At 50.5% G+C, this 20,169-nt stretch overlaps 1 protein-coding gene across 2 annotated transcripts in view; it reads right to left on the reverse strand.

Moving 5' to 3' along the window:
* Nucleotides 1-8,716, reverse strand: part of ST8SIA2 (ST8 alpha-N-acetyl-neuraminide alpha-2,8-sialyltransferase 2) — a 39,885-nt gene extending 31,169 nt beyond the window's left edge. For both annotated transcript variants that reach the window (XM_090028582.1, XM_090028583.1), the window contains exon 1: nt 8,486-8,716. In XM_090028582.1, the coding sequence (XP_089884708.1) occupies nt 8,486-8,583 (98 nt within the window). In that variant the 5' untranslated portion in view covers nt 8,584-8,716. The remainder of the gene's footprint in view (nt 1-8,485) is intronic.
* Between the last annotated feature and the right edge of the window lie 11,453 nt (nt 8,717-20,169).

The following is a 20,169-nucleotide window of genomic DNA, read 5'->3' on the forward strand; positions in this document are numbered from 1 at the left end:
GTGGAGCTGTTGTATCGCCACACAGACCCCAGATATCCAACGTAAGGACAGGTGCAAGGCTCGTCACAGTAACTGCTGCAGGCAGCCAGCTGGCACAGGGCACTCTGGGGGACGCTCTTCCACAACTTCTGCTGTGCCTTTTCTTCTTCATGGTCCGGCTTTCCCAATATCTCCCTCTTTTGAGTGCACAGTTAAAGGCTGCATGCAGCATGGAGTCACCAGCCCCATGGTATCTACCCTCCAAGCAAAGCTACCGCTCAGACACGGTGGTCCTGACATAAGATTTTTCCAAGGAACATTGTATTATAATTAACAACACAGGCAGGATAATGTCTGTACATCACTCCACTTCACCAGCCGGGGAAGCAGGCAAGACTAAGAGATGACAGACACTAATTAGGTGGAACCATCAGAAAAAGCCAGCCCGTTTTATTTTACCTGATCTACACTTTTAAATCTCTCACCTCAGTAATCAAAGTCCAACCTCTGTGAAGGTTGCAGAGACAGGCATTGATTTTTAAATGCCTTCCTAATGCAACTTGGCTGCTTGGACTATATTGTCTTAGTAAACTAGGTAAGTCTGTTTGATCCTATGGCCTCACAGCATATTAACTTGCTTCCCAATTTCGTTCACATGGCTGAGTTCCTGCCTGGAAATGTTTTCCAGTGACCAAGTAGCATGTGTGTGGGATAGCTTTATATGATCCATATGTATTACAGTGAGCTTTACTCTTGCTTTGAGACAACTGAGCAGAATCTGTACTATGGAAGGTATTATGTAGGTCAAAAAGGTCTGCATACAAATGTAAAGTAGTATTAATTCACATACAAGAGGATGGGGAGGAAAGATTGCCTTGTGGTTCAGATCCAGACTTTCTGGCTGGATGAAATATTTATTTGAAGACTTTTTTTCACAGATTGCCTGTGAACTGTCTCCCCGCCCCCCCCCCCCCTCAAATTTACTCATTTTCTGAACTACTTCACTCAAGAGTTTCTGGGAATAATTCTTGGCTTGCCTCTTATTCACAAGCTGTTCGCTGGGTGGTTTTGATATGCAAAATGCAAACCGCTTTGATTGGACAAGTGGGCCACATGGCATATTTGGATGAGTGTAACTCCAGAGGCAGTTTCTCGGTCCAAATTTGCAGGATTACAAATTCCAAATGTGTTTCCCATGGACAAGCTACAAAATCCACTTCAATTTCACAGTTTTCCAGATGCCCCTGCCAATAAGCCCATTCACCAAAATAGTCATAGGAAACAAACATATAAACACATACAAAAAGGCCAAAAAAAAGTCAAGCCAAATTGTCTGAAAAATTCAAATACACTTCAATATTTTTTTTAGTCTTCTCCCATTTCTAGTGGATCTGGATCTGCTAGGTATTTCCTAAATGACCTTGTGCACCTCAGTTCCTCCCCTCTGGAAAACAGAGACAAAAAGGGCTACATAGCCCACCAGGGGAATTGTTAAACTGAATTTAAGCACTTTGAGAGCCTCACAGGGAAGATGCTTAACAGCACAATTATATCTGAGGATATCAAGTGATTAACAGACACTAATTAAGTTTCACAACCCTCCTATGAGGTAGATATATTTTATTATCCTTGTTTTACGGGTGTGCCCAAAAAGGATAGTACTAGAGGCAGAAAGCGGCTGGCGGGAGCCAGCAGTGCTGATATATTAGCACACACCATGATCTGCTAAGGATGGGGATTAGCTTGGCAGGGCCTGAATATGCCTTGTGTTAAGATGAAAGTGCAATTCGGGGTGACGGAGGCCCAGTATAGAAGGCGACCAGTCTGGGAAGACCTCGCTGTGTGGAAAAGCACAAGCAACTGTGGGCATCCTGAAGCGGTTGCAGGCAAAGACCAAGACGGAAGCTCAAGACCAGTAAATGTCACTGTGACCAAATGACTTTTTGGGAGATGAGCTAACAGCCCACTCACAAAAAACAAGTATAGATAGATGCAGATGGAAGTACACCCCCTCCCCACCCTGCATATGGACACACAACATACTCCTGTGTCCTCACAGCCACTGACAACAGCATGCAATGAGGCTGACATCTGTTCACAGTGAGACATGCATTTCAGAGACAGGTGCTAACTTCAACACTGCCCTGCTGCAAGATGGGTGCAGATGCACCGCCCAGGCTCACTTGATTTGCTGACGCCAACTGAAAAGAAGTTAAGTCGCGGGGCAAAACCATGGGTGGGTCTTAGGTCTTTTTTACCTGCTTCTGCCAACATAGAAGACCTTCCATGGCTGAGTGTCTACAGTACACATGCATCGGTGAGCTCCACTGCTGCAGTGGTGCTGCCAGACGGTGACGTTCACACTAGGAAGGCACCAACTGCTGAAGGGACCATGGTGACTTGCAAGGGCCTCCTGCCAGCTGTGGAAGCCTTCTTCCACTTGGGCAAGCCAGGTGCAGATAGGCTGGCAGAAAGAAACTCTGTTGCAGCAGAGGTCCTCCGAATGTGGACCCGCTTCAAGCTCTGCCGGCAAACCACTTGAGCATACGTGAGGCCTGAGGACTCATGGCTTCCAGGGATGCACAATCCCATGGCTATTGAGCCTGTGACACAACCCTCTGGGAGTCTGAGCTACAGAACTCAGATCAGATGTTTAAGCTCCTTTTCCTTCTCCAATATTCAGTGCTTGGGCAATCTGCTCTGCAGAGGAGCTTGGCGTTTTGGAAATGGTTTCCTTCTAATTTGGAACAACTTCCCGTCCCTCATTTCCAGAGTTCTTGGAGAGGGACTGTCTCCTTTCTGCCCAGCTCCAGGAGCCCTGGCTCCAGTCTGCTTGGTGTGGTACCCTGGAGATGTAGGCCTTCAAAGCCTGTATTGCCAAAGGTGTGGGAGCATGGGGGCTTTGGAGCCTGGATTCCCAAGGTTTCCAGTCCCCTGGCTCTCCATTAGCACAGCAGAGCAGCTGCCAAGGAGCTGTAAACCTGCCAGTCCAAGCTGCTGAAGAACCAACCTGACTGGGAAACAGGCAGACTTTCTGATGGAAACCTGCCGTAGTTCCCAGCAGGTATTTGTCAGAATGCAACCATCTCTGCAAAATGTTTTGCAACTAACGGTTTTCTGTTTTTCTTGAGAAAATGGTTCACTGCTTTTTTGCAATGTGGGCCTTTACAGGAATCGATGGCATAGTTCGGTTCTGAATTGGAACAGCTTCTTGTCCATCCCAAAATGTCCAGCAGTGCCTTGGTCTAGGACAATGCTGCAGTGTAGCTCTTTCTGGTGAAGTCTCTGTGTCCAGCCAGCCTGGCTATGCCCGATTCAACTGGGGTTCAGTTTTGATTCAACTGGGCTTCCACCTGAACCTGTGTCTCTGGCCTGAAACAGCCTGTTCTCCATCTCAGCATATCACACTTCAGCTCAACTAACTCAAGAAAAGCCAAGCAGCAGAATAACAGAGAGTGCTGTACATTAAGAGTGACTTGTATTGACAGAACGGTGGGAGATCCAGGACTGGACTAGCATGATATCAGAAGGGAGGTGAGGTACACCGCACTGGAATAGCAGCGGGTGTTGAAGGTCATGCTAGGGAAGGTGATCTGCAGAACAGCAGGTGGGGAAGTTGTTGAATGCCTGCCTGCAGTACGCTCCGTTTTCACCACTCATATTGGGCCGGCACTTCCCTAAGTACTAGGCTGACTCACAGCTTTGAAACAAAACCTGAGTCCGGAGAGAAGCAGTGGGATCAGAGGCATGTTTTCGATCCTCCAAGTCAGCTACTTAAAATGGAGCATGACATGACTTCCCTTTGTGCCCTTTTTCCCAAAGCCCCAGATGAAGACATTTTTTTTTCTCAGCTGTGTCACATTTCAGAACACACTGGAATGAGTCAGGACATTTGATATTTGCAGATTGTCCCCCACGATGTTTCAACAGCTGCCTTTGAGGTTTTTGCTGCAGAGTGTGAAAAAGACCATGATTAGGACGAATAGTGGCCATTAGGCAGACTTGCCAACTCCCAGGAAGTGAGATTCCCTCTTTGGGGATTAATTCAGAGGCAGTTTTCAAAAGTGTTCCTCTGCTGGAATGAGGGATCTTGCAATGCGACTTGATGAGACATTTGAAATCTCACTTATAAATGTTTAAAATCACACTCGTTCACATTGTCAAAGCTTGGCAGGTCGGTGTTAAAAACTTCCTCCATGTCAGAAGTTATATTTAGAGCTCTGAATTTTATTCTTCCTCAAGGTACAGGGCTGAATTCCAGGGATGCTGCCTGTGCTGCAGATTTTAGGGGAGCTCCCCCAGGCTTCTCGCAGCGACAGGGACTGCCTGTGCAAACAGACCACGGATGTTTTATTTTATCTTAGGACGTGTCTAGAAGGCTTGGTAATAAAAATGCTCAATCCTGGACTATGCTATCACTCCCACCTATTGCTAGCACTGATGCAGATATGCTAGCATGACACCCAAGGTAGGAGAATGCCTTGACATTCTCAGTGCAGACAGCCAGACCTGCCTGAGATTGATGCCAGGGAAGTTAGCCGAGGTTGCTCTGGTGTAAATGGGAGTAGAATTTGGCCCTGAGTTTTGTGCCTCATCAAGAACAAGTGTTTGTCTCATCGCCAGTGTAACCTGAAGACACAGGAGCCATGACACTGAGTCTGCAGAAACCAGACCCCTATTCCTTAACAGAGAACAAGCTAATTACATCAAAATGCTCTCATGGCAGAATGTAAAAATAGAAGGATGGGGGAGGTTATCCAGAAGAAGGAAAGGGAGGAGATCCTTACATGTCATATCAGAAAGTCAACACACTGGGACCCAATTTCATTCACGGAAATGAGAGCTATGCAACTCATGCCTTGTCCCTGCTTTGAACCAGCCAGAGGATTAGAAAGTGGTCCTTGATGCAACAAAGTTAACTTTTCTTACGGTTATCTTGTTCTCTCTCTCAATCTCACTTTTATCTGTCTCTACCGAACACTCATCACCTGGTGAGCTGGACACCACGAACTTAACTCTACATCTCTTCCTAAAACTATGTCTCTCCAACTCAGATAGATGGATAAAAGGGAGGCATCTCATGGACCTGTGAAGTGTCAGGTTTCAGATCCTCATACATCCAAACGTAACACCAGTGAGGCTTGACTTAGTAACCATTATAATTCTTGTTTTAGCAATGTTTCAGGTAATGAGATGGCACACACCTTCATCTCATCGCACATACATGCACGTAGCCATGACATTAGTCTTTATTTGTCCTACCTCAGATCGTCTGACGCTGGCTTAGTCCTTCAACTGCTTACCTCTTCAAGTGAAGTAGCTATGCTTAAATTCTACTAATTCACTTAATAATTTATGGTTGGATTTGCATCAGTGAAGCACAGCAAAGGCCGATACCAAGTCGCACAGGATTCAGAGAGTGGCGTGAGCTGGTTTTGCATTTTAGTTTAATTTGGTGAAAAAAATCATTTGCAATGCCCTCCCCTCCCCCCCCAAAAAAGACCTGGACACAATTCAGTGCTATTTATCCCACAAGGGTACCAAAGCAGGGAGAATCACTACTGAGAGAGAACAGCAAACTAGATGGCCCGGAACAACTCAGCAGAGCACCAGTGCAAGCAAGAGATTTCTGCGTAGAAGGGTTGTAACCAAAGTACTTTGCAATCAGGACATAGCACAAACCTTCAGGTCATCACGACTGACCTCAGATGCAGCTCCTTGTTTCATCTGCCTTAGCATCTCAAACAGGAAACCAAATCAAGGGGAAATCCTAAAGCAATCCTTAGGCTGGACTCAGAAGCTGAACAGATTCTGCAGCTGGCCATGTCAGGGCTTGGCTGGATGCTTGGGGGGAGCTCAACTTTACTGCTGTATGTTGAAAAGCTTAGTGGCAGATGCTGGCAGCAGTCACGTTTAAGTAGCATAATATAAGAAGAGAGAAGAGTAACTGGATCTCAGCGTACCAGGGCTTTAAAGCACAATATCCTCAGCTGAAGGAGTTAAACCATCCAGGGCAGAGGTGGTTAGTGATCCTGGAAAGATGCTTCATCTTACAGTGGACGGCTGCTGTGTCCAGAAGTTGCTACAGCCTTCAGGACCTCATCAAAGATGGCTTTCTGGCCCCACGGCTGGGAGTGGCGAGCTGCATGTCAGCAAGGAGAGGTCACAGTCTCCTTGAAGCCTGCTATCAGCTGGCGTTACTGGATGTGCTCATCAAGGAGCTGAGAGACTCATTGGGACCCCAAGGCTTTGAGTCACATAAAGTCTGGCCAGAAATCCTCGGTATTACCATTCACTGGACAAAGTGGAGAGTTATGCTGTTTGGACTGGCAGGGAAAATGAGATCTCCACACACGTTAAGTCTGACTCACTAAGAAGTGTCAAGCGCGCATCACCACGGCTCACATGTTTCTTTGAGAAGAAGCCACCTGGTGACAGCAAGTTACAGGCTTCCTTTTTACTCATAATCAGGGCAGGAGAGATCTTGCCAGACAGCGTATGAACACATAACAAAGAACGGTTCCCTTTATACTTAAAACACAGAGCCAGGTTTTACTCTTGCTAGCCGGCAACATTTTTTCCACCAGTAGCAGAGTCCAGTCCCTTGTGTTACAGTGAGAGGCAGAGGGACAAGGCAATTATATCCCATTCCCCTGCACCGGTTGTAGCAAATCAGAAAATGACCACAATTTTGCTATGCCTTTCCCCTTCTCTTACAAGGGAACCTGGCTGCTATTGTATCCGGGAAAACAACAGACCCAACACATAGGCAGTGGTGGAAAGGAAGATTCAAGCCGGATAAAAAGTTCCAGGTCTCTAACCAGGTGTTTGAAAACAAGGTACTAATGGCACTGGGAAGATCAGCACCTCACAAAGGCAAACACCAGATGGAAATATGACTGCAGCTGTCCACTAAAGTAGTCCCGCTATAATGACCCTGGTATAGTCAAAGTCCACAGCTACACCGTAAAAATCACAGCTCTCACCGACATAATGATAATGGTACAGAAAAGTGGGGGTAGACCAAGCTGAAAAGGGAGGAGGGTTGAAGGAATATAACCCAGCTCCTGAGGTCTGTCTCCCTCTTTGCCACAGCTTCCTACTGAAGAGCCCGGGCAGCAAGAAGGACAACTTAAAGAGTTAAACGAAACAACTCTCTGCCCCTGAAACATCTCAGACTCCCGCAACCACAGCCCTCTCTTCTTTGCACTCCCTCCTTACCTACAACACTGAAGACTTAATACCCTGAGAAACAGCACCATTTTTTCTCGGTCCTCTTGTCAGTAACACCATACCTTTCACTTTGCATTTAAATCAACATTCCTTCTTCTTTTTTTAACCAGGTTGTTCAAGATTTCCAAGTGTTCGTGGGTGAAACAAATATGTTCTCCCCTCTCCTGCTCATACAAGCCACCCTCTTCCAAGCAGGCTGTGCTGACCCAGTGTCCAACTCACAGGCTGGGGTGAGGGTGGGTGTGGGAGTGGGCAAAGCTGTTCTCCTGAAAATACTTCAAGGAGTATTTCTAAGCCAAGGGATGACAAGAAGTGAGCAGCACCTGCCCCGAAACCCGGTGCCTCCGGGTGCTGTGGCTGGCTCTTGACTTGCATTTCAACTCCCCGAGACAGTTGAGCAGGTGGTGGATGGATAGCAGAGGATGGAGGCGAACCACCCTTCCTGAATTAGTGTGGGTGGTTGTGTGTGGGGGTATTTGGAAAGCCGATCTCAAGCTTACAGCCGTTTCTGTGCGAGTAACTGTTCCCTTACAGGCGCACTGAGAGCTCTCAGGAAACTTGGACCGTCTCTTTCTCTCCTCCCGTTGTGTACACTCCCAGCCGCTCTCTCTTGCCTTTTCAAGTCACTGTTTGCCAAAGATGCAGGAGTCACGGAGGCCTGGAGACAGAAAGGCGCAGCAAAGGCAGCTTCCCTCCACTGCCCTCCCGCCTCAGCCCTGAAAGACACTGATGCTGCCCGCCGTTGGATTATAACGACGGCTCGGTAGCCCTTTCAGGGACTAAAGGCACCTTTACCGAACACCGCACAAACGTGCAATGCAAGGAGGCCTCTGCCCCCAGGCGCTTACAGCCTGCGGACAACGGCCAGACCGACCCTCGACGTCTCTGCACGCGCCCCAGCGGGTGCAATCGTGTCGGCGGTGCAGTGGCCTGTCTCCTACGCCCTGGACCAGCACGCTCACCCCGCCGGACCCGACTCCGAGCCACCCCCGGAGCTGGCCGAGCCCCGCCGGCCGGCGTCTCCGAGGAGCCCCCTTGCCCCCGACGCCTCCTCCCGCCCTCGGGTGTCACCCCAAGGCTCCCCCAGCCCCACGCAGCGCGCTCGCCGGCCACTCTTTGCCCAACTATCCGAGTCGGCCCACCCGCAGCCGTGGGACGTCTGCCAGCTCCCCCGCGCCCGGAAAGCCCCCGGGCAAGTTCTCCCTCGCCCGGCGGGTCCTCCATGGCACCGACGGGGGGGGTCGCAAGGGGCCCCCCGCCGCGCCCGCCCTACCCGAGCTCCCGCTCCAGCTCCGAGATGTCGGCGAGGAGGAGGAAGCCCACGAGCAGCGCGAGCAGCGCCAGCGTCCAGCCCCGGCACGGCAGCGGCATGGCAGGGGCCGCCGCCGCCCCCCGGGCGCTCCCCGGCGCGGCCGCCTCCGCCGCCGAGGGCCACGGCCGCTCCCGGGCGCTGCCGGGCGGAGAGCGAGCGCGGGAGCGAGCGAGCGAGGGAGCCGGCGAGGCGCAGCCCCCTCCCCCCGCCTCGCGCCCGCCTCCCCGCGCCCCCGCCCCTCGCGCCTCCCGCCCAAACTTTGCCCGACGGCGCCGCGCGCCCCCTCGGCCCGGCCCGGCCCGGCCCGGCCCGGCCTCCGCCGGCACCGCGTTTGGTCCGGCTGTGGCGCCCCGCGCTCGGCCACGGACACAAAGACCCCTGGAGCAGAGCTGGCGCCGTGTTTGGTCCGGCTGTGGCACCCCACGTTCATCCGCAGAGACCCTCAGGGCAGAGCTGGCGCCGCGTCCCGTCCCGCCGTGGCACCCCACGCTCATCCACAGACGCAAAGACCCTCAGAGCAGAGCTGGCACCGCGTCCCGTCCCGCCGTGGCACCCCTCATACATCCACAGACACAAAGACCCCTGGAGCAGAGCTGGCGCCGTGTTTGGTCCGGCTGTGGCACCCCACGCTCATCCACAGACGCAAAGACCCTCAGAGCAGAGCTGGCGCCGCGTCCCGTCCCGCCGTGGCACCCCTCATACATCCACAGACACAAAGACCCTTGGAGGAGAGCTGACGCTGTGTTTGGTCCGGCTGTGGCACCCCACGTTCATCCGCAGAGACCCTCAGGGAGAGCTGGCACCGCGTCCGGTCCCACTGTGGTACCCAGTGCTTATCCACAAAGACCCTCAGAGCAGAGCTGGCGCTGCGTCCGGTCCCGCTGTGGCACCCCACGCTCATCCACAGACACAAAGACCCCTGGAGCAGAGCTGGCACTGCGTCCCATCCCACCGTGGCACCCTGCGTTCATGCACAGACGCAAAGACCGTTGGAGCAGAGCTGGCACCGTCTCTGGTCCTGCTGTGGCACCCCGCATTCATCCACAGAGACCCTGAGAGCAGAGCTGACACCATGTCCAGTCCTGCTGTGGCACCCCATATGCATCCACAGACACAAAGACCCTCTGAGCAGAGCTGGCGCTGTGTCTAGCCCCGCCGTAGCACCCTACATTCATCCACAGCCACAAAGACCCTCTGTGTTGCTGTGTCTAGTCCCACTGTGACACCCCTCATGCATCCATAGCCACAAAGACCCTCTGAGCAGAGCTGGTGCTGCATCTAGTCCCACCGTTAGCTCCCCGCATTCATCTACAGCCACAAAGACCCTGAGAGCAGAACAGGCAGTGCATCTAGTCCTGCCATGGCCCCCCTTGTCCAGATGTCCCAGCAGGGTAGGCACCCATCCAGCAGTGGCACCGGCCACAAAAAAATGACCGGTGCCTCAGCATCCTCCTAAGCATCACGCTGTCCTCGGGTTGCTAATGCCACGCGGTGGCTACTGTTGCCAGGCCCAGGCAACCTGGTGACTGCTTTGTCCCCGTGGTGGCAAAAGGCAGTGAAGGCACCGTGATAATAACTCATGTTTTATTAGGGTGGTAATGATACCTTTTCCCTGCTTGCATAATGCATGCGAGGCAGGGGATCCTTTGGGTGGAAGAGCTGCTGCTTAAATATGAAACGTACCATTCATTATTAACCGCTTTAGTAGCAGGGACCAGCCTAATTTGAGGTGAGCGGGAATTATTTGCAAAGAGGGAGGCTGCTTTTGGAAACAGTCACAGCCCTCTCTCCTCCCTCCTCTCCGCTGGGGTTTCTCTGTTAATCTCACTGGAGTTACATCAGGGATGAATTTGGCCGGCTGTATTTTACAGTAAAGGCACACAATAGCTTTACTTCCTGGAGACCGTGATGCGTCTCTGTCATACTCATAGCCCCAGTGACCTGCTGCTGTCTACAGCTATAATCTTAGATTTTATTCTGGAGAGCAATGGCTGCTGGGGTGAGAGCTGCAATTTCTTTCATAGCCTGGGTGTGATGGTGTGTGAGAGAGGTGGGGGAGAGGGAAAGGGGGATGGGTTGGACCAGTGAATTCCCCAGGAGGTGCTATCCTAGGGGTCTCCGATTCCAGCCCCCTGCCATGGAGATAAAGGGCCAGCCATGCAGTGAGCGCAGCTGAGGCCAGGCTGGCTCCCTTTGCTCTAAAAGTTACTGGAGATGGGAGCAAAATATCTGGCGATATACTCCCCACCAAATTAGAGGGGGACACAGCGGATTTATAATGCAAAAGATATGAAAGGCACAGATGTGTTCAGCGAGAGAGAAAGACACTAATTGCTTACATATTTAAAACAGCATCTTTAGCCTGAATGGGAGGCACCATTAAGCAAAACAGGGATATTAACAGGCCAGTTGGACCACTGCCATTCCCTACTTTATACAGAGTTTTCATACCAGTGTAACAGAATTGGGGAGCAGGGTGTTTTACAAAGATAGCTGTACCTGTTCAATGCCTAGCAAAGTTATGGGCGGACAGAAGCAAGCGGTGTAATTGCACCCTACCTAGGTGGGGGTTGTAATACTTCTGCTAGAGCCGCACAGGTAATGCTTCTGCTAGACCTGCACAGGTAAGTAATGCAATTTTGGTGCGTAAGCAAAGGCCTGTGTGTATGTAATGGAGCTTTGCCTGAGCACTAGCTGCCCTCTTAAATGATGAAGAGGGTCTGTTGTACCTGATGCACTTTCCTAAATTCCCGCAGGATTTGGGGTGTTGAAACGATCAGTGTAAATAGGAGAAACACACAAATCGCCACGCACATTTATAGGTAAAAAATACAGCCCCAGGACAGGGCAGTACAATTACACTATACAACAGTGTGTGGTATAAAGCATTTATAATAGAGCACATTTAGGCCTCTGGGAGTAAAAATAGCCCCGTCATTTACCCTCTGCATTAATCCAGATAAATTCTCATTTTTGTTCTGTTTTCAGTTTCCCTGGCTTTTCCCCCAGGGTAATTTGGAGCTCTAGAGGGAAGGGACAGCATAGCTAGCCTAAGGAATGGACGTGAGTGACAACGGGCTTCAAGGGGGACCCCTGTCAGCATGACGGCTACCTCCTGAGGTTCCCAAGATGCAGACAAGCAGAGCTATGGTCCTGTGGCTTTCGGAAGCACTAGACCGTAGGCACACTCCCCTGCTGTCCAAACCTCTAGTGATGAGAAAGATCTGTGCTCCTTGGGGGCTTCTCTTGCTCTGTATCGGAGGATGCTTCAGGCTTGTCTGTCTAATCTTCCTCTTCTGTGTCCCATCCACACTGCCTAATACAAGAACATGAGCCTCACAGAGATCTGGGAAGAAGGAAGCAGCTTGGTGGAAGCCCTGCTCCCCCGGCTGTTTGTCCATCTGGGTGAGGGATCTGTTATGGAAGGGGGTCTCCTGGCTGGAACATCACCCATTCTGTGGAGGAGAGGTTTGTATTAATTAATTAATTAATAGATGCAAGCTCTGGGGTTTGAGTCTGCTCCTACTTAGGTCAGTTCAAATGCAGTGGAAACAAGACCAAGTCCTGAAAGAGACAAGCAGGGAGCTGAGCCTAATGTCCTACACTACAGACCTTTACCCTGGGGGTACTTTTACAGACAATTCTTCTGGATCCTGCCATTGGTACCATCTACTGCATCATGCCTGTTGATGGAGCGGGTGAAGAGGTGGAATGGGTCTATTCTTTATTTGTCAGGATTTCAATATGAAAACCAGAGCCTTAACTGGATCAGATTTTGGATGAGGAGCCAGTGTCCTGTGCAGAGGAGACAGGTGAAAGAGCCACCCAGTGTCCTGAACTATTTTGTAATCATTAACCAGCATTGTGGCTTATTTTCACATAATCCAGGGCAACTCTGGGACATCAGTCTGGGGATCTTGTTACATCATTTAGGTCTATAGTTCTGCCTGGTACAGGGCCCTTGAATACAGCACCATGTAGAAGTCAGTATAATAGATACTGATATGTTCTAATCATATACTCTGTGTGTATAACAGTGTACATACTGATACAGCATATTGCAAGATGCATTTAGTCCTCTGGAGGAATCAGACACTTACCCCTAGAGAAGACATTTGGGTGAGTTAACACATGCCGCTTTAATATAATGCTATTTATCCCACAAGGGTGCCAAAGCACTTTACATATATTGGGCCTAATTCTGCTATAGTTAGTCACCTTGTCCTTTTAAGCCACTAGTGCATAAATGTTGCAGAATAAGGGTCCATAAGCATTCAGAGCTTTAATTTTGTGTCAGCTTGCAGGAGGATTAGAGCAAACTGTGAAAAAACAGACTGTTGAGGTAGAGTCCTACGTTCTGAAACAGAATAAAAGACTATTGTATCTTCTTGCTGCTAATAACTTGGGGAATAATTCTCTCCAGAAAATTTGCAATAAATAAAAAGTATATACCTGGGATAATAGCAAAAGTAACTGCTTCAGAGCAGTCTTACCTTCATTGCTTTGAAGGAAGAAAAGAAAGGAAAGGCACTCTTCCATTTACTTTTGACCTTTCCGAAATATCAGGAGTGTATATTAGCTAAATTTTTTAACAATAGAGCTGAGGTTTTGGGGAATAAAAGTTAAATACCTAGGGACATTTACAAACAACTGCTGGTGAGGTGGGGGATTTAAAATGCAGATATGAAAGGCGCAGATGTGCCGAGAGAGAAGAAATGATTCATATTTAAAACAGCGTCTTTAATCCAGACAAGAGACACTGCTAAGCAAAGCAATGATATCCTGAACTGGCATGCGAGGGATAGACAAAATGACCCGGTAGGTCCTTTCCACATTCTGATGAATAGCAAGTCCTTGTGCAGTGAGAGGTCTCAAGGGACTATCTCCTTTAAATTTGTAATGTTGTAAAATGCACATTACTTTTATCATACCTGTCAGCCAAAATGAACAAAGTTTACAGCCCATTTTATACAGCTAAACAGTGCTGTGATGTGATAAACAGGCATGACGAATGGGTGCCTATATTAACCAGGGTCGCAACATTTCATAGCCTCATTATTGGCACTACAACCTGCCTCCAGGCACTTCCTTCAGCAAAAGCCTCAGGCCTCCTGCCCAAGTCAAACGCCTCCCATGGGACAGGAGATGTCTTCCTCCCCAGTAAGTTCATTAGCAGGAATCAGGAATGCAAGTCAGCAATGTTCAGCATCCTCAATCTCCTGAATGCTCTTGTCAGTCTCAACTGCACCGCCTAGCCCCTGCTTGGGGATTTGAGAAATCCTGCCCTTATACAAAGTATCCTTTGCATCTTTGACTGCTGATGAAGGCATCCCTAACAACACCTAAACAAGCAGCTTTCCTGTGTTTAGAGAAAAGGAACTGGGGAAGAGGTGACCTGCTTCTTTCCCCAAGTCTTTTGACTAACTCAACTTCCATGCCCGACTCCCACTGATATAACACTCACCTGCTTCACAAGATGGTGGTGTTTGTAAAGTCCTCGGAGATCCTTGAATGAACTGGCCTGTGAGTTCTCATGGAAGTGGTAAGTGACACGGTGACCTTGAGCTAGGGTGATTTAATAAACTTTGCGGTCAAAGGAGCTGGGCTGGTCTACCTTGAGCGGCAGGATGGAGCCCTCTGAGTTCAGTTTCTGGATGAACCAGCCAAAAGAGCATTTTTTTCTGCCTGAGCTTAGAAACAAAAAGAAAGCTTACAAAAAGTGAAAGCTTAGACAAACAACTAGGGAGGAGTATAAGAATATTGCTTGGGCCTGCAGGGATGACATCAGGAAGGCTAAAGTGCAACTGGAGTTGCAGCTAGCAAGGGATGCGAACGGTAACAAGAAAGGTTTCTACAAGTATGTTGGTAACAAGAGGAAGGTCAGGGAAAGTGTGAGTCCCTTACTGAATGGGAGAGGCAACCTAGCGACAGATGATGAGGAAAAAGCTGGAGTATGCAATGCCTTTTTTACTTTGGTCTTCACAGGCAAGGTCAGTTCCCAGACTTACTGCACCAGGCAGCACAGTTTGGGGAGAAAGCAAGCAGCCCTCAGGGGTGAAAGAACAGGTTAGGGACTATTAGAAAAGCTGGGCATGATGTAAAAGTCCATGAGGCCAGATGCAATATATCCGAGGATACTGAGGGAGTTGGCAGATGCGATTGCAGGGTCACTGGCCATCATCTTCGAAAACTCCTGGTGATTGAGGGAGGGCCTGGGCAACTGGAAAAAAGGCAAATATAGTGCCCATCTTTAAGAAAGGCAAGGTGGATCCAGGGAACTACAGACCAATTAGTCTCACCTCAGTCCCCAGAAATCATGGTGCAGATCCTCAAAGAATCCATTTCATAGTTGTTAGAGGCTGGAAGGCACCTTACTTCTAAGCACTTGGAGGAGGAAAAAAAAAGGGTTCAGGAACAGTGAACATGGATTCACCAAAGGCAAGTCATGCCTGACCAACCTTATTGCCTTCTATGATGAGATAACTGGTTCTGTGGAAAAGCAATGGATATAATATACCTTGACTTTAGCAAGGCTTTTTATACCATCTCCCACAGCATTCTTGCAAGCAAGGTGAGGAAGTATGGGTTGGATGAATGGACTGTAAGGTGGATACAAAGCTGGTTGGATTGGTTGGCTTACAGGGTAGTAATCAATGGCTCAATGTCTAGTTGGCAGCCGGTATCAAGTGGACTGCCCCGTGGTGGGTCCTGGGGCCGGTTTTGTTCAATATCTTCATTAATGATCTGAAAGATGGGATGCAGTGCACCCTCAGCAAGTTTTCAGATGACACCAGGCTGCAGGGAGAAGTAGATACACTGGAGAGTAGGGCTAGGATTCAGAGTGACCTAGAGAAATTGCAGTATTGGGCCAAAAGAAATCTCATGAGGTTCAACAAGGACAAGTACAACGTCGTTCACTTAGGATGGAAGAATCAGGTTTGGGACCAACTGGCTAAGCAGCAGCTCTGCAGAAAAGGACCTGGGGGTTACAATAGACAGTAAGCTGGATGTGAGCCAGCAGTGTGCCCTTGTTGTCAAGAAGGCTAATGGCATACTGGATTGCGTTGGTAAAAGCGTTGCCAGCAGGTCAAGAGAAGTGATTCTCCTCTATTCGACACTGATGAGGCCACATCTGGAGTAATGTGTCCAGTTTTGGGCCGCCCTCTACAGAAAGGATGTGTACAAGTTGGAGAGAGTCCAAGGGAGGGCAACAAAAATGGTTCAGGAGCTGGGGCACATGACTTATGAGGAGAGGCTGAGGACCTGGGTTTATTTAGTCTGCAGAAAAGAAGACCGAGGGGGGTTTTGACAGCAGCCTTCAACTCCCTGCAGGGTGGATCCAAAGGGGATGGAGCTGGACTGTTTGCAGTGGTGGCAGATGACAGAACAAAGAGTAATGGTCTCAAGTTGGAGCAAGGGAAGTTTAGGTTGGATATTAGGAAAAACTCTCTCACTAGGAGGCTGGTGAATCACTGGAACAAGTTTCCTAGAGGTTGTGGACTCTCCGTCCTTGGAGGTTTTTAAGACCCGGCTAGACAAAGCCTTGGCTGGGATGATGTAGTTGGGGCTGGTCCTTCTTTGAAAAGGGGATTGGATGAGGTGACCTCCTGAGGTCCCTTCCAACCTTACTTTTTTATGATTCTATGACTCTTCCTACCTTGTCTATTTGGTTGAAACAAAGGATCCCCACCACTCTTGGATGGGGAGCATATGGAATCATCACATTACTCTTCTCAGTAGTTACTGTCATCTGAAGGAAGAGTCAAACCTGCCGTGTTCTCTGTACTTAGAGCTGTGCAGCAGCAATGTCCTGGTGCACAGGACAGGGAGAGAAGAAAATTAAACTGTATTAATTCCACGCTCTATTTGGATTTTAAGGAAGCAAAATCATAGCTTTCATAGATGTCATTAGGGCTGGAAGGGACCTCGGGAGATCATCGAGTCCAGCCCCCTGCCGAAAGGGCAGAAAATCAGCTGGGGTCACAGGATCCCAGCAAGATAAGCCTCCAATTTGCTCTTGAAGGTGTTCAATGTAGGTGCTTGAACCACCTCTGATGGCAGGCTGTTCCAGACCTTGGGGGCTCGGACAGTAAAGAAATTCTTCCTTATGTCCAGCCTGAAGCGGTCTTGCAGGAGTTTGTGACCGTTCGACCTTGTCAACCCTTGGGGCGCTCTGGTGAACAAACATTCCCCCAGATCCTGGTGGTCACCCCCGATAAACTTATAGATGGCCATCAGATCACCCCTGAACCTGCACTTTTCCAGGCTAAAGAGCCCCATGGCTCTCTGCCTGTTCTCGTAAGGTCTGTTTTCCTGACCTCTGATCATGCGCGTGGCTCTCCTCTGGACTCTCTCAAGCTTCTCTGCATCCTTTTTGAATTGTGGAGCCCAAAACTGGACGCAGTACTCCAGCTGCGGCCTCACCAAGGCCAAGTACAAGCGGAGAATGATGACCTGGGATTTGCTTGAGAAGCACCTATGGATGCAAGCCAGCGTTTTGTTCGCTTTAGTAGCCGCAGCATCACACTGCAGGCTCATGTTCATCTTGTGGTCAATGATGACCCCCAAGTCTCTTTCTTCTGTAGTGCTAGCCAGCGTAGCACTGCCGAGCCTATAAGGATGCTGCAGGTTTTTCCTCCCAAGGTGGAGAACCTTGCATTTTTCGATGTTAAACACCATCAGGTTCTTGTCTGCCCATTTGCTGAGCCTGTCCAGGTCAGCCTGGATCACTCGCCTGTCTTCTGGTGTGGATGCCAAAGTTTGGTGTCATCGGCGAACTTGGCGAGTCCACTCCTGACTCCAATGTCCACATCATTAATGAAGATGTTAAACAATATGGGTCCAAGGACAGAGCCTTGGGGGACCCCACTGGTCACAGGGCACCATGATGAGTGACTGCCATCAATTACTACCCTCTGGGTCCGACCACGGAGCCAATTCTCCAGCCAGTGGATCGTCGTGGACCCAAGGCCACAATTGGCCAGTTTTGCTAAGAAGTGATGATGGCTGTTTTGAAGTCAAGATATATGACATCGATCTCTTCTCCCTTGTCCAGGTGATAAGTCACCTGGTCATAGAAGGAAATGAGATTGGTCAAGCAAGACCTACCTGCAAGAAACCCATGCTGGCTATCCCTCAGGATGTTGGCGTCAGCCAGTCCATTAAGAATGGCCTCTTTAATAAACTTTTCTAAGATCTTCCCCAGGATAGAAGTCAGGCTGATGGGCCTATAGTTAGCCGGATCCACTTTCCTCCCTTTTTGGAAGATAGGCAGCACATTGGCCTTCTTCCAGTCTTTGGGCACTACACCAGAGCACCAGGAGTTTTCAAAGATCTGTGCCAGGGGTTAGGCTATGACGCTCGCCAGCTCCTTGAGTACCCTGGGGTGCAGATTGTCAGGGCCAGCTGACTTGAAGTGTCCAGCTTCTCAAGATGTTCCTTCACGAGGTCAGCATTAATGGAGGGCAGGGGATCTCCCTTACCCGGACCTCCTTGTCCTGTAGCGGGCATGGGCGTCCAGTGGGACTGATGAAAGACTAACACAAAGTACCCATTTAATAGGTTGGCTTTTTCCTGGGCGTCAGTTGTCAGTTGTCCCATCTGGTTCAGCAGGGGTCCAGTGTTGCTCTTGCTTTTCCTCCGTCTCCCCACATATCTGAAAAAGGACTTTTTATTGTCCTTGATGCTCAAAGCTAGTTGGAGTTCAGTTGCAGCCTTGGCTTTCCCTGGTCGCCAATATCAGCTTGCAGGGATGTGTAGCTTTCCTTAACATAGAGAACTACATCCCCGCCCCTTTTATCTACTCGATCCCTCCTGTACAGGGTATAGCCATCTATACCCGAGGTCTAGTCATGAGTGGAGTCTCACCAGGTCTCCGTTATCCCTATGACATCATAATTATTTGCATTGAGCAGGAGGACAAGCTCCTCCTGCTTGTTACCCAGGCTCCTGGCATTTGTGTACAGGCAGGCAAGTGTCCCCTTACGGGCTCTTGCCTTGCCCACAGATTGTACCAGGGCTGGGGGAAGGGTGGGCTTCTTTAAATGCCTTGGCCCGCTGGCTTTACAAGGGTTGCTCAGCGGGCCAGCAGTGGTGGTAGTCCCCCCATCCCCCAGCGGGCTTAGTTTAAAGCCCGGTGGAGCAGGTCAGCCAGTCTGGCTGAGAAGAGCCTCCTCCCCAGGGGAGAGAGGTGGAGGCCATCTCTTCCCAGGAGCTCACTGCCTCTCTCGCCAAAGAGTGAGCTGTGGTTATGGAAGCCAAAGCCTTCCTGATGACACCAGCGCTGCAGTCTTTGGTTGACTATGTGGATCCTCCTTTCCTCCTCAGCCCATAGCCCAAGACTGGGAGGATTGACAAGAACACCACCTGTGCCCCCAGACCCTTTAGCCTCGCTCCCAAATCCCTGTAGTGCCTCATGACCCGGCTGGAAGTGCTCCAAGCTGTGTCATTGGTGCCCACATGAATAAGGAGCATAGGAAAGTGCTCTGTGGGTTGGAGGAGCTTTGGGATCTTCTCTGCAATGTCCCAGATGTGGGCGCCTGGGAAGCAGCAGACTTCCCGGACTAGGGGGTTGGGGTGGCAGATTGCCCCCTCAGTCCCCCGCAGGATGGAGTCTCCCACAACAAACACCTTACGTTTTGTCTTGGGGAGAGCGGGGACAGTAGCTGCAGTTGGGCCTGTGTTGCCTGTGGGAGCTGGCAACTCCACAGGCTCTGCTGGAGCAGCAAGAGGTGCGTCCTTGTTGCTAAGCTCCGGTGGGGCAGGGGCCTAGGTGTGGCAGGCCTTAGGGCCCTTGACCACCTTAGTCCATGCCCCTGACTGGACAGACTGGACAGTGGGAGGTCCCGGAGTCCTCCTTTGTCCTGGAGGGAGATGGTGGTCTATCCTCCGGCTCCCGGGGGAGAAGGGCCTGGTAGTAGGAGTCAATCTCCTGGTCATAGTCCCTGATGGTGCACAATCTCTGGACTGTGGCCTGGAGCTCCTCCAGCTGGCACGCCAGAGACCCCAAAAGGGAGCAGACCCCACACGGGGAGGTGACCATGGTCCTGGGCCCCAGAGCCTGAAAAAAGGACAGGCAGCCTGCGCAGCCGAGAGCCAGAGGCTCTATCTGCCTGGAGCCCCGGACCATGGGCTCCGTCTAGGTGGCCGTATCTGAGGTGCCCTGGGGGAGGGCCGCAGAGCCCGAGGGGACCCTCAGGATGCGGTGCGTGCTCATCCGTGTCATGCCTCTGGTAGGCTGGCTATGGCTGGGACTGTCTACCCTGGGGGGTTCACAGGCAGGGTCTCGGGCCCTCCTGTGCCCCCTCCTGCAAGAACGCTGCGCTAACTCATGCACCAGCAGACAAGCGCGCCTGTTTGCGCAGCCTGTTCACGCAGCTCCGGTCGCGTGGCTCCCTGCGGGGCTGGACGAAGTAGGGCCCTGGGTGGGGCTTGACCTTGCCCGGCTCCACGCAGCTGCCTCCTCCCACTCAGAGAGGGGTAAACCCCTTCCCACCACAGGCCCCGCTTGCCTCTGTGCTGAGGGTTGGCAGGGGACTCCATGGCTGCTGGGGGTATCTGGGCGGCTTCGGGGGAGAGGAGGCATGGCGGGCTTTCACCCACACATCTCTCACCACTCCAGAGCCTAACTGGGGCTTTTTTTGCTG

The sequence above is a fragment of the Crocodylus siamensis genome, chromosome 15, assembly GCF_052110815.1.
Source record: "Crocodylus siamensis isolate JL-2025a chromosome 15, ASM5211081v1, whole genome shotgun sequence".
Taxonomy (NCBI): domain Eukaryota; kingdom Metazoa; phylum Chordata; order Crocodylia; family Crocodylidae; genus Crocodylus; species Crocodylus siamensis.